Here is a 13111-nt window from a genome sequence, read left to right on the forward strand (position 1 = left end):
ATTCTTACCTCTTCCCTAAGCCTAGCATGCGTATTGGCTGTCCCTGGTGTATTTGGTTACTTTTGTCTTGCAAAATGGAAAGTTAGGATGGGGAATGTGGTTGTAGGTGGGAGAATTAGCCCCATGCATTTAATGCAAAGCACAGCAGTGTTCAGGCTCACGTTCAGGGACAAAGCTGGGCTGGGCTGACTGCGGAAAGGGACTTGGGAGCTGGATGGAGCAGTGCTGGGTCTCCTCAGCTGGGCTGTGTGGTTGTGTTTGCTTGCTTAGTGCTTATGTGCTAAGGGAAAAATTAAGGGGCGCTTCAAAACCAACAGTTTTGGTAGGTAGGAATCGTTGTTTTTGGTAGGTAGGAACTACAGTGCCCACGATCCTGTTCTCTGGATGCCCTCATTCCCCTGGGCAGTTGGTTATTCTTTCTCAAACTCTATTTCAGAACATTTCACCCAGACAAGAAATTAGGAATTAGAGGATGGCTTCACCTTCTGCTAGCACAGTCAGTGACTGCCACGGTCTCTGTGTCAGTGGCTGCTTCAGGTGATTCCTGATCTACCCCTTCTTTGGGATGAAGGCAGTGTTTTACACGGGAATGCATAGTTATGGGGTGTTTTTATTAATTAATTTATTTATTTATTTATTTTTGCACACTGTAACCACTCAAACGGCATTTAAACGTGCTGCTTTGCTCTGAGCCAGACCTGTGGCTGCAAGCCCCCCCCCGGGTTCTGCAGCACACCCCACGCCTGCCCACGCAGCATCCCCCAGGCTGGACGTGGTGAGGACCTTCCCGGGGAGGGAGGGGACCCGTTTTCGGAGGTGTTTCCTGACCTCCCATACCAAACCCCACTCCTCCACGCCGCTGGGGTTGCAGGGCAGGGAGTGGACCGAGGGGGCTTTTTTGGGCTGCACCAAGGTCAGCATCGTCCCCACCGTGTCCGACGGCTCTAGCTCGGGGGGGCTGAGGGCAGAGGAGGGCCTGGCAGCCCGGGGGTCCCCCCCTCCGCCCCTTGCGCCCCCGCCCGTAGCAGCGGCGGCTCCTCCCCGGGTTGGGGGCGCCCGTCGGGGCAGCCTCCCCCGCCCACCCCCGGGGCTCCGCGACCCCCGGGGCGGGCCGCCCCCCACCCACCCGCCCTCCCTCCCCTGCCCGGGCCCATATAGCCGCGGGGGGCCGGCGGCCGCCAGCCCCCTCGCCCCGACGGCGCCGGGCGGCGGCTCCCTCGCCTCCATCCAGCTCCCGGCCCTGCCCCGCAGCACCCAGGGGGCTCCCCCTGAACCCACCCCACCCCGGCAGCCGCAGCCCCTCCGGCATGGCGCTGTCCCTGGCCGGCGAGCCTGGCCCCACGACGGCCGGAGACCCGCTGGGGATGAGCCCCGCCGGGCTGGCCACCTACTACCCGCCTTTTCTGCCCCCCGCGCAGTACTTCGAGGCCACCCCCGACTTTTTGGAGCCCCTCAAGCCGCTGGGCAGGCTGCTCCCCTCCTCGCCGCCCTTACCCCCCTTCAGCATCCCCGCTTTCCTCAGCCAGCCGGCCGCGGTGCCCTGCGAGCCCATCCCCGGCCTTTCCCTACCCCCCTACGCCAAACCTCCGCCCCCTTCTGTCCCCTCGGTCCCTTCGGAGGGGTCCCCCTCGGGGCCGGGCACCCCTCGGCGGGCAGCCCGGCCGCCGGGGGGCGGCGAGGCGGCGGGGCAGAGCCGCAGCTACTGCTTCACCGAGGAGGAGCTGAACGCCGTGCTGTACGGGGCGCTCCGCAGCAGCCAGCTGGCCGGCAGCCTGCACGCCATCTCGGGGCTCAGGGTGCCCCCCGGCAGCCCGGGTAAGGGTGGCCCCCCTGGGCGGCGGGGACCGCCCGTCCCCTCGGTGGGGAAGGGACGGGGGTCGGGGGGCAGCCGCTGAAGAAGGGGTCCCTCTGCTCTCCGCAGGTGCTGCCCACTCCTCGTCGGCCCCGCCGCCGCCCGACAGGGACTCGCTGCAGCTGCCCGAAGGTAGGGGAAGCCCCCCCCCCCCCCCCCGAGCCCCTCGCTGAGCCGCGGCTCAGCCCCTCTCAGCCCCGGCCTGTCCCGTCCCGTCCCCCCCCCGCAGGGTTGGCGGTGCTGAGGGTGGCCTACGGGGACCTCGCCCACCTCGGAGTCTTCTGCACGGACCCCATCCCCAAAGGAGTTCGCTTCGGCCCTTTCCAAGGCAAAGTGGTCAACACCACCGAGATCAAGACCTACGACGACAACTCGCTGATGTGGGAGGTAGAGCCGGGGAGGGTTGGGGGGGCTCCCCCTCCACCCAGAGCCTCGGCCCTGGCTGGGTTCTGGGGTCGGAGCAAGCGGGACGCCCCTTGGCAGCTGATCCGCTTCTGCTCTGCCCTGCAGATCTTCGAGTACGGGCAGCTGAGCCACTTCATAGACGGCAAGGGCGCCTCTGGCAACTGGATGTCCCTGGTGAACTGCGCCAGGTTCCCCGAGGAGCAGAACTTGACGGCGATCCAGTGCCAGGGGCAGATCTTCTACGAGAGCTGCAAGGAAATCTCTCCCAAGGAGGAGCTCCTGGTGTGGTACGGAGACTGCTACGTGCAGTTCCTGGGCATCCCCATCAGCCTGAAGGGCATGCCGGAGGGGATGAGACCCCCGCCGCACCCCGAAGGTGAGCCGGGAGCAGCCCCTCAAGGGGCACAGCCCTTTATTCCGATGAACCGTGTCTGGCCACCATCGGACCCCTGTTAGGGGAGGTAAAGGACCTCTGACATCTCCTTTGTTGTTGTTGTTGTTTTTGTTTTGTTTTGTTTTGTTTTGTTTTTCACCTGCCTCTTGCTCTGAACACCGTGCTGGTGGGGCAAGCCCCCGACCCGGGGATGCTGTGGGGCAGCAGTGCTGGTCCCTCGCAGCCTCCAGCATCCCAAAACAGCAGCTTCCCCAGCACCAGCGAGCCTGGGGCTTTACACCCACTGCTTCTGCCCGCTCGGAGCAAAAGGCAGGCAGGCATCCCTTTCTGCCCTGGCAGCTTGCTCACGGTTTGTTTCCCCTGGGATCAAAAAGTGTGTATGTGGCGATTGTAAAACATCTGGTGCTTTTTGGGGAGCGGCAAAGAGCAAGGGGCTGAGCTTCCCTTGGTGCCCCAGCAGCCCTGCTTTTGAGGGGGACAGTATTTTTGGAGGACAGGGTGTCTTTCGACTACTCCTGTTTGGGTCCTGTTTTAATCCTACGATTGTGCACTCTTAACTTGATGACATTTCCACGCGATTAACACTCCTGGTAAATGGTGGGGTGAAGTCGTTCCGATCCGATAATGCTGCTATTGCTTGTAAAAGAAATACCAAATGTACTTACTCGGGGAGAAATGTCCTTGCAATGTGCAGAAAGTGTGACGCTCTTCTAAGCAAAATTTGGGTTTGAAAAAAGATTTGTGCAAATACAGCAAAGCTGGAGCGGGTGGGAGGATGGTGGGCGCAGCAGAGAAAGGGAGAGACATTTGGCACATTGGCATGGAAAAGGGCATGGACATTTCTATAGCTGTTTTCTAAAGGTTCCTGGTCCTGATAGCTGGTAGATCCCTGTTTTTTGGTTTGTTTTTGTTTGCTTTTTTTAAGGTTTAAGTTACTTTGCTACCTTTAATTAAAAGCAGAAAATGATGCGTTAAACGATTGAAATTTTTCCTGCATTGTTTCTAAATTCAGCGATTAAGAACAATTCAAAATACAAAAGAAAACCAAATAAACACGGTTCTGTTTGATAGCATTTTGAAACCGACAGAGGAGGTGGGCAGATTTATTATTCTTTTGGGGATGGGAAGCGCAATGGGACAGTGGACAGTATCGCTAAGCACCTGGCAATGTTTCCCCGCGGAGGCAGCTGTTTACGTGCAGGAATCTGCATTGCTTTTCCGTATAATCTTCTTTCTGCTTAGGGAAACAAAGATGAAGTCGTGTCTTTGCTGAAGTCAGTAGGTAAACAAAATCATTTCACAGGGCTCGGGGCTCTTGTTTGCTCCCTTCCGTTAGAAAGGAAATAGATGGGCAAGGGTAGCGTTGAGTTTGCTTGAGATGCAACTTGCATTTTGTTAATTATAATGTTAAAAGCGTTCTGGCAGTATTACCCTTCTGGGCGCTTTCAGTTGTCAGTCGGGCACCAGCTCTGAAAAGGCAGCAGATTAGAAATTCATCCCCTTTGCTGCGGTGTAACGAGGCGCTGGCACTCTCCCTTCAGACGCCGGGGAGAGCTTCAAGTGCGAGCGGTGCGGGAAGGTCTTCGCCTACAAGTACTACCGGGACAAGCACCTCAAGTACACCCGCTGTGTGGACCAGGGGGACAGGAAATTTCCTTGCCACCTTTGTAGCCGATCCTTTGAAAAAAGGGACAGGCTGAGGATCCATATTCTCCACGTTCACGAGAAGCACAGACCTCACAAGGTGAGCCTGCTCCCGGCTGTCTGCAGCTCCCAGCTCTGCTGGGGTGAATAATTAAGGAGCTTTTTTGGCCGAGGTAAGATGCTGCTTTTCCCCCACTCTTGGCAGTTCTTCCTATGAAGGACAGAGGCTGTTGGACACAGCAGGAGTTAAAAGTTTCGCGCTCACCATGGAACAGATTTTCAATTGACAGAAGCAAGTCCATACTGAGATACTTGACTCAGCCCCTCCATACAACTCTCTGTAGCACTGGTTTCCTCCAGGAGCACTGGGAAGGGAAAACTAGGCTTTCCTAGAGGCTTGGGAAGGGCAAGTCACAGTGCTTGAAATGACACAGTTAAATTAGTCTTGAAAATCTTCCAAATACCTATTTTATAGAACATCTTGGAATAAAGTGGATTTTTCAGGAAAAGTTTTTACAATTAAACTAGCAATATTAAATAATAAACTAGCAATGTCAGAATATGGTATTGATTTAGTAGCAGGTTTAAAATATGTTTCTATTTAATTTTAGGTATAATGATTATAAAAAATGTGATATTTGAAATACCATATATTTTTTCCTTTCCCTTCCCACAGGAAAGAACTATTTTAGAACAGCAGGAAGATAAACTTGTTCTGAATAGATGTTGCATTTAAATGGGAACAGAGCAACTTAAAAAGCATGGATTGAAACTGTCAGTTAAAAAATTCCTTTAAGACTGGCCATCATAGTTTGTTTTCACCTTAAGAATGATTATGTCTTTCAAAACAATTTTAAGAGGAAACTATTTATGGTTTCATACAAATTCAGCTGCTTTCAATGGTTTCATTCAAATTCAAGAGTCCATGTAAGTTTCTCAGTTGGCTTCAGCGTCCTCAGAATTGGGCTTTATTCTGCTCCTGGAAGTACCCGACAGAGGCAGCAGCAGCTCGTCCCATCAGAAGTGCTGTTTGTTTTACTGCTCTAAGGAGAGGCACTTCTGAAAGATCAGGCTGGAGGCTAAGTGCTGCCACTGACCTGCCATTCCTCAACAATTATTCTAAGGAGCCCCCTTAAAGCATCTGCTGGGAAGTAGTTTGTCTATCTTATTTGTTGAGTTAAAAAAAAAAAAAAAGCACAACTGAAGATTTAATTACATTTTTAAGATAAATGGGAACATTACAGACATTTTGGGGTTTTAATTACTGATGTGTAGTATGTTAATGTTCTGAAGTAAGATGATTTTTGATGGAGCACTTTTAATGACATACAGAAGAAAATCTTTGAAATTTTGCATGATTTCCCCTCTTTAAAAGAATCCTTCTTAAAAATACGTTAATTCTGACTACATTTCAGATTTGTTCCTTAAATTACTGATAAGCTTGTATGTAAATATACATAGCAAAATATACAGACATATCCCCCATAGCTAACAGTTCCTTACAGCTGTGCTGTTGTGTGCTTCCTTTTAATTTTCTCATTTCTTTTTCAGTGCTCAGTGTGCGGGAAGAGCTTCTCTCAGTCCTCCAGCCTGAACAAGCACATGAGGGTTCACTCCGGGGAGCGCCCCTACAAATGCGTCTACTGCAACAAGGTCAGGCAACTCCCCAGTTCACCCTGGGTCCCATCCTGTCCCTCTGCCTGTCCTCTGCTGCACCCAGCAGCACACCGGGTGGTGTCTCTCGTCATGCTTCATCATCTTTTTCTATCTAAGAAGTCAGGAAATGCCTTCTCTTTCGGTTGATATTCACATGAGGGGGTGCATATTTAGGCGCAGTTGTGAGTTGTGGTGAGAGGAAGGGATGAAGTGAGAGGGTTGTGTCAGATGGAAATGGTCTCCAGGTGCACCACGGGAGGCTTGATTGGACATCAGGAAGAATTTCTTAATGGAATGAGTGGTTAGGCATTGGGACAGGCTGCCCAGGGAACTGGTGGTCACCACTCCTGGAGGTATTTTAAGAGGCTTGCAGGCATGGCACTACGGGACATGATTTAGCAGTGGACTTGGTAGTGCTAGATTGATGGATGGACTTGATCCTCTTACAGGTCTTTTCCAACTAAAATGATTCTATGAAAGTCCCAATTCTGGAATCATGTTCTTTATATAAAAATGTTTTTAATTCATGCAAATGGCTGGGACTGAAGAAACAGGATCAGGTCTCTGTGCTTCTGCTTTTCCATCTGATGCAGAATTTGTTAATTCCCAGCTTGGAGAGCTGCTGCAAGGTTAAAGTCTAGGAATGCTTAAGAGAATTTCAGTTTCCATCCTAGGCACTCAGCTGGTAAACTGTTACCCTTTTTCACCAGTTAGTTTTTGATCTTACTGGCATTGCTTCTGCAGTGTGGATGGCAGGTTTGGCTCAAGAGCTGGGTCTTCACAATATGACTTTGTGCATGCTTACCTTGAAGTAACAGGGCAATTTATGGAAACAGTACTGCAGCAGGGTACAGAGGCTTCATTTCAAAAAGAAAGTGAGCAAAGCCATATGGGTTTGATTAAAAATTTGCTGAGCTGCTTCTGCTCACACCAGGGATGATTCAGGTGATCCTGAGCAGACAGTAGACATTCCTGAGCAGACAGTAGACATGCATACTGATTTTGGATGGTTGATGGGATGGCTCTGGGTGCTATGTGCTGCCCTGGTGTTGATGCTATGCAGAAGCACTCTAAGTGTGTAGCAAGGTGCTACTGATTTTGTAGAGAGAAATGGCTTGTTTATGGCAACACTAACACATAGCTGAAGTGTCTTATAGTAAGGAGCCTTAGAAGTTTCTTTTCTTTCTTTTCTTTCTTTTCTTTTTTTTTTTTTTTTTAATTGATTAAAAAAAAAAATCCTAGACATCCTGAACTGTCCTAGGCAAAGTTTAGGATGAAGTTTCATCCTTTAATGATCTGATCACAGGAACAAATGGGAGAGTTTTACAGGTCGCTGTGTGACCAGATCCCTCTGGAACATGTGGTACCTGAGACGTGTTGCTCTTTATTGTGAAACTTTGTGATGATTCAACCACATAATGGCACTACTAAAGAGGCTCTGTGGGTGACAGCTTTACCTACCTGCCTACAACACCAGTGCACAGAATTTCAGCTTACAGCGTAGCATTTTTTTCTCATGTTGATGGTAGTAGCAGGAGTAACAGCCAGTGATTTTGTGTGGTCTGCAAAGAGTAAAGGGCTTGAAAATGCCTCTATTGGGGGAAAAAAAAAAAAAAAAGGATTATTTTGATTATTTTGCAACATATATTGGCTAAAGTCTTAGGGTCTTAGGGATTGGATTTTCTCCCCAAATGCAGAAATTTTTGAGGGGGATAAAGTCAAATGAGATGAGAGGCTGGAGATGAAATCACAAGAAAATGGATCCTGGATCACATGTGAATTCTGGCAGCTGAATTCTAAGTCAGTATATATGAACATGAAAGAGTTCAACTTTGAAAATAAACACTAAAGGGAAAAATGCATTATCTTTTCCCTGCACAAAGGAACTGCAAAGCTAATTAGGACAGTATTGACTTGACTTCTCATCCTTCAACACGTAGAAGATATTTACTGGTGTCTGTGGTGAGAAATCTTTCTCTGAACTTCATCTAACTCCATGGACTCAACCATATCTGTATAGCTGGATGTGATAGCTGTTACTTGTTCCTTGCTGCTGAGAGTTTCTTTTTCTTTTTCTTTTTCTTTTTCTTTTTCTTTTTCTTTTTCTTTTTCTTTTTCTTTTTCTTTTTCTTTTTCTTTTTCTTTTTCTTTTTCTTTTTCTTTTTCTTTTTCTTTTTCTTTTTCTTTTTCTTTTTCTTTTTCTTCTTCTTTTTCTTCTTCTTCTTCTTTTTCTTTTTCTTTTTCTTTTTCTTCTTCTTTTTCTTCTTCTTCTTCTTTTTCTTCTTCTTCTTCTTCTTTTTCTTTTTCTTTCTTTTTCTGTTTCTTTTTCTTTTTCTTTTTCTGTTTCTTTTTCTGTTTCTTTTTCTTTTTCTGTTTCTTTTTCTGTTTCTTTTTCTTTTTCTCCTTTTCTTTTTCTCCTTTTCTTTTTCTTATGATGTCAGCTATCTGAGGACTTCTTTTCAGGCTTTGCAGTGCTTCTGACAGGCTCTGGGTTACCTGAAAATGTGAAGCAGGTATGAGAAAATAGAGCCCTCTAAACTTCTCCTGCTTTCCTACCCCACCCTACTGTGTTTCAGGCATTCACAGCCTCCAGCATCCTGCGCACGCACATCCGCCAGCACTCTGGAGAGAAGCCCTTCAAGTGCAAGCACTGCGGCAAAGCCTTCGCCTCACACGCTGCCCACGACAGCCACATGCGGCGCACGCACAGCAGGGACAAGGGCTGTACTTGCTCGCTGTGCGGCCAGCACTTCCCCGAGCAGGAGGATTACCACTTCCACATGAAGAGTCATGCTGCTCATTAGTCAAAGGTGGACGGGTCCTGGACCAGCTTCGTGTGTGTATTTGTGTATGTGCATGTGTGTTGGGTGTGTGCACACCGCAGGAGGTGACTGACATTTATCCTCGCTGTGTGGGTCCCAAGCTCCTTTCTAAACACAGGGCACTGGCTTATTTCAGCCGGGGTGAACTCCGACATGCACTAACCCTTTCTCCCCTTCCTCTCTTCCTGCGCTCTCATTTTCACAGCCAGGAGTGAATGTCACCCCCCACAAGCCTTTCGTGTGTGAATATCACTGTGATGGATGTTACCATACCTCAAAAGCACCAATCTATGGACTGCCTGCTGCTGTCCATGCCAAAGCTTGTTTAGGGGATTTTTTTAGCAAGCGTGTTTACCAAAGCCAATTTAGCCAATTTGTTTTGTTTCAGCACATAAACAGGTGTAGGGCCTATTTCCCCATATTGTAGAAGGTCCTTAATGACTCCCTAATTAAATGCAAATGTGGTGGGAGCAGCGCAGGGATATTTAGATCTGTTTGGCCACAGGGCCAGGTGAGCTGACGACAGGGAACTCTAGGACAGTGACATTGCTCTGGGGGTAGTGATACCACTCCAGGACAGTAACACCAACTCTTCCTCAGCCTGTCCTGACTGCAGCAGCAATATGGGGAAGACCAAACCTGAAGCTTTCCCAAGCACCAGTGAGCTCCTAAGTGGGTCAGTAGCATTCCAGCAGTCTCAGAGAGACTTTGTGCTGGGTTCAGCACAGGCCAGGTGTAAACATGATCCCATCCATGGGCTCTTCTGTCCAAGTCTCAAGGCACAAAGGTTTTTAAACCAACTCTGTGGTACCTCCACTTGGGAACTAGGAAAACTTTCCCCTCATCTTAAATTTAAGGCACAATATGTCTGATGGACAGTCCCAGGACTTCTAAACTCCAAAAGCTCTCTGCATGTGAAATACCTTCTCCAGACCGTGGGATTGTCTTCTCCTTTGTGAGAAGGCTGAAAGGCTTCACCCTCCTTTTTCTCTCTGACAAGGCAATATGCAAGCAGGTTAGAAGTGATTTGTGTGGGCTTTCTATTGATTTCTTTTTCATAAAAGGGAAGTCTTTGCTTATGAAAATGGCATTTGCTTTCTATTTAAAAACTACTCATTTAGCTATGGATAAATATTTAGCCTGAACCTTTAACCAGCCTAAAACTGGTTTTCTTTTACACTGACTTGGAGACTTGGAATTGTTATTCCAAGTTAGGCATCCTGTCCTTTCATACCAACAAACTGACCCAGATGAAGCAATCTTGGTACATGTTACAATAGATAAAAGAAATAATTTCAGTGTAAAATCTTAGGTGATTAGACTCCAATTTTGGTGAAACACTTCCTTAATCTTTAAGGATCTTTAACCACATGTCTTTCCATGGCAACGTGAAAGCTTACATGAAGGTCTGTGCTGATGGACCAGCATGCATAGGGAGTGTCAGGACTGGTGCAGGGGCCTCTGTCTGTCACTGCATGACTAGTGTGATGGGCAGGGGTCTGCATCTGTGAGGGGCTCCTTTGTGAGTGGGAGTGTTTTGTTGCATCCAGGAGGAGTAATAGAAGCCCTTGCTGGAGCTGATTCGTTAATGCAGATGGTTTGATGTCATTGGGATGATAAAGTTCTCTTTTAATATCCTAAATCAGCTAGGATTAATGAGGCCATGGAGCATAAGTACAGAAGATAAAAACGTATTTTGTGCCTAACTACTTTAATATCTCCTTAAATACAGTATAGAACTGGAAAAATGTTACTTGCACATTTAATTATATCTTGCAGATACTGTATCTATAGATATATATATATTGATTTGCACTAATTTTTACACGGTTTATTGTAAAGTTTTTTTTTTGTCAAGTTTCTTTGTCCTCATTATTTTCATGGTGTAAATATGAAAAAAAAAATACAGAGAACCACTTACTTGTAAGCGAAATATCAAGACCCAGCACTAGGCAACATATGAATAAGCAGCAAGTATAGCTGGGGGACCTGAATCTTAATTACAGCTGCCTGCCCACAAGGAGGTGTTTTTTCCCATGCATACAGAACCCCAGCCAACAGAAAAGTGAATTCTGTGTGTGAAGCCGTTGCTGGTTCAGACCCATAAATAATCCTGGATTTGGTGAAATCATCGACTGCTTAATCATCAGCTTGCTTGTAATGAGGCAAGTTATGACTAGGAATGCCATGACATGCAGTGAGCTTCACATACAGGTAATCTTGTTGTTTCTTGTGAATGAGGGTTATTTACTGAAGTGGTGCATCTTCTGTAGTGCGTTTAGCTGTGTGCATTTTCTTCTGCATAAAGAAACCCCAGATATCTCGTCCTAAAATATTAGCACTCTTCTACAGTATTGTGTTATGAGATGTCTGTAAAGGAGCATGTGAAAGGTTTCACTTGTACTTGTGGCTGAAGGTACTGGTTGTCTTGCACATTAAACTTGTATGTGTAAATGTTTTATTCTAATTATTGAGGCCATTACATTGAGATTCACAGAAAGGATGAAAATAAATTATTTCACAGAATCATGGAATCATTTGAGGCTATGGTGTACATGAATGGGGTGCAAAATGTTTTCTTCTTAGTGCATTAGCGTTGTATATTTGAGGTACTAACAAATAGATAAAGGGTGTTTCCCATGTTATTTGTAAGTCATTACTGCATCAAACTGCCTCTCACTGGGAATTAACAGTCCTCCCTGCTGGGTAGCAGCTGACTGCTTAAGGAGCCAAACACAGCCAGTGGCTTGATGGATCAGGCCATAAGTGCCCTCATAGCTGATAAGCACTGAGGCCATTCACTTTTGGACTGAGTTCACTCCCACTTGGAAGTGACATGACGAATCTAGATGGAGCACCAAAAAAAAAAAAAAAAAAAAAAAAAGCATTTAACTGCCCCACATCATCCTGGTCTGAATAGAGAGCCCCAGCTGTGTCTGCTGCTCCCCTCATGTGGCACGGGGCTGGGGATAGCAGGGGTGCACTTGTTCAGCACTCTTCACAGCCCTGTGGGGAAACATCAAACAGGGGGATCGAAGGTGTATTCTGCAAGGAAAACGCAGTGACTGTCAGTGCAAACACACTTATGTTCTTGCCAGACAGGGTTTAAGAGATCAGATTTAGATTAGGGGATGCCTCTGTACATGCATCCAGTTGGCATCCCATGAGCTGGTGTTTTCCGCCCCAGGGATTTCAGCGATAGAAACATTTAATTGCACCTTCGGTAGTAACGCTGCCAGCAGCCTGGTGAATGAACAGCCTTGGCTGGCTCAGGCAGGATTTCAGATATTTATACCCTTGCACAAGAAAGAGGAGGCAGGAAGGAGGGGATGTGTGTACGCCTGTGCACAGCGTGCTTTTTGCCTGGCAGCTGCCCAGGATGGATGCAGCACACAGGGTTGGTTTGAAGAAGGGAGCACACCCTGAGCCAAGGCAAAGGAGAGCAGGAGCTGTGTCTGATACTGCACCCTGTCTCCTCTTTCTCTTGGCTATGATTAAAAATGGTCTCACCAAGGGGAGCAGCAAGTGAGTCATTGGGGTGAATCAGACACAAGCTGGTTCTAAGTGCTTTGCATTAACTTTCGGGGTCTTTTAAATGTTAAACAGAAAGTGTTCTAAATAGAAACCAGGGGATGAGGGCAATCTCGCCTATTTTGTTGGGCTGGTGGGAGAGAGATGAGCGTGTGTGAGGATAACTCCTGAAAAGCTGCCCGGTGAATGACAATGGTGGGACCAAAACAAAAAGGTGGTCCCACAGCTCAGGCTGGCAAGTGCAAAGGAACAAAGGCCTGTCCAGTGACATCTGCTGCCCCCAGCACCTCCCCAGTGTTCAAACACCTCAGCCCCATCCCCCTGCCCCTCTCCTGCTGCCTCTCCAAGGGAGCTGGGAAGAGGGAGGTGGTTACCCACCCAGGGCATGTGAGGAGCAGCCAGCAGCTCAGTGCATTGACAAGAATGGCACAAGCAAATAGCAGTTAGTCTATTAAACGAGGGAGATCATTCACTAGGGAAGCTCTGACTGGCAGCTCTATCCTCCAGGAAGAGGTGTCTTGGGGTACCTAAAGAAGTGTCTACAGTGCCTAAAAGGGGCCTACACGAAAGCTGTGGGGGGATTCTGTGTCACGGGGTGTGGAGATAGAACAAGGGGGAATGGTTTTAAACTAAAAGAGGGAAGATTTAGAGTAGATATAAGGAAGAAAATCTTCACTCAGAGGGTGGTGAGGCACTGGCACAGGTTGCCCAGAGAAGCTGTGGATGTCCCATCCCTGGAGGTGTTCAAGGCCAGGCTGGATGGGGCTTTGGGCAACCTGGTCTGGTGGGAGGTGTCCCTGCCCATGG

General features: G+C 48.1%; 1 protein-coding gene across 2 annotated transcripts; it reads left to right on the forward strand.

Moving 5' to 3' along the window:
• Positions 1-1202: 1202 nt before the first annotated feature.
• On the forward strand, positions 1203-11307 carry PRDM14 (PR/SET domain 14). 2 transcript variants are annotated; one of them, XR_005263780.2, is made up of 7 exons: positions 1203-1815; positions 1922-1984; positions 2082-2239; positions 2363-2633; positions 4193-4468; positions 5847-5948; positions 8528-8563. XR_005263780.2 is itself a non-coding variant. In XM_038175450.2 (7 exons), the coding sequence occupies exons 1-7, from the start codon at positions 1308-1310 to the stop codon at positions 8753-8755; spliced, it is 1533 nt and encodes a 510-aa protein (XP_038031378.2). In that variant the 5' UTR covers positions 1203-1307; the 3' UTR covers positions 8756-11307. The 2 variants fall into 2 exon arrangements, 1 of the variants encoding a protein (XP_038031378.2); XM_038175450.2 differs by having other exon boundaries at positions 4193-4395; positions 8528-11307.
• The last annotated feature ends 1804 nt before the right edge of the window (positions 11308-13111 follow it).

The sequence above is a fragment of the Anas platyrhynchos genome, chromosome 2, assembly GCF_047663525.1.
Source record: "Anas platyrhynchos isolate ZD024472 breed Pekin duck chromosome 2, IASCAAS_PekinDuck_T2T, whole genome shotgun sequence".
NCBI classification, from domain to species: domain Eukaryota; kingdom Metazoa; phylum Chordata; class Aves; order Anseriformes; family Anatidae; genus Anas; species Anas platyrhynchos.

Excerpts from the sequence above, each read along its gene's own strand:
- PRDM14 (XM_038175450.2), top strand. The coding sequence starts at position 1,308 with ATGGCGCTGTCCCTGGCCGGCGAGCCTGGCCCCACGACGGCCGGAGAC. Across the intron at positions 1,816-1,921 it reads GGTGCCCCCCGGCAGCCCGG|GTGCTGCCCACTCCTCGTCG; the intron begins GTAAGGGTGGCC and ends TGCTCTCCGCAG. Across the intron at positions 5,949-8,527 it reads AATGCGTCTACTGCAACAAG|GCATTCACAGCCTCCAGCAT; the intron begins GTCAGGCAACTC and ends ACTGTGTTTCAG.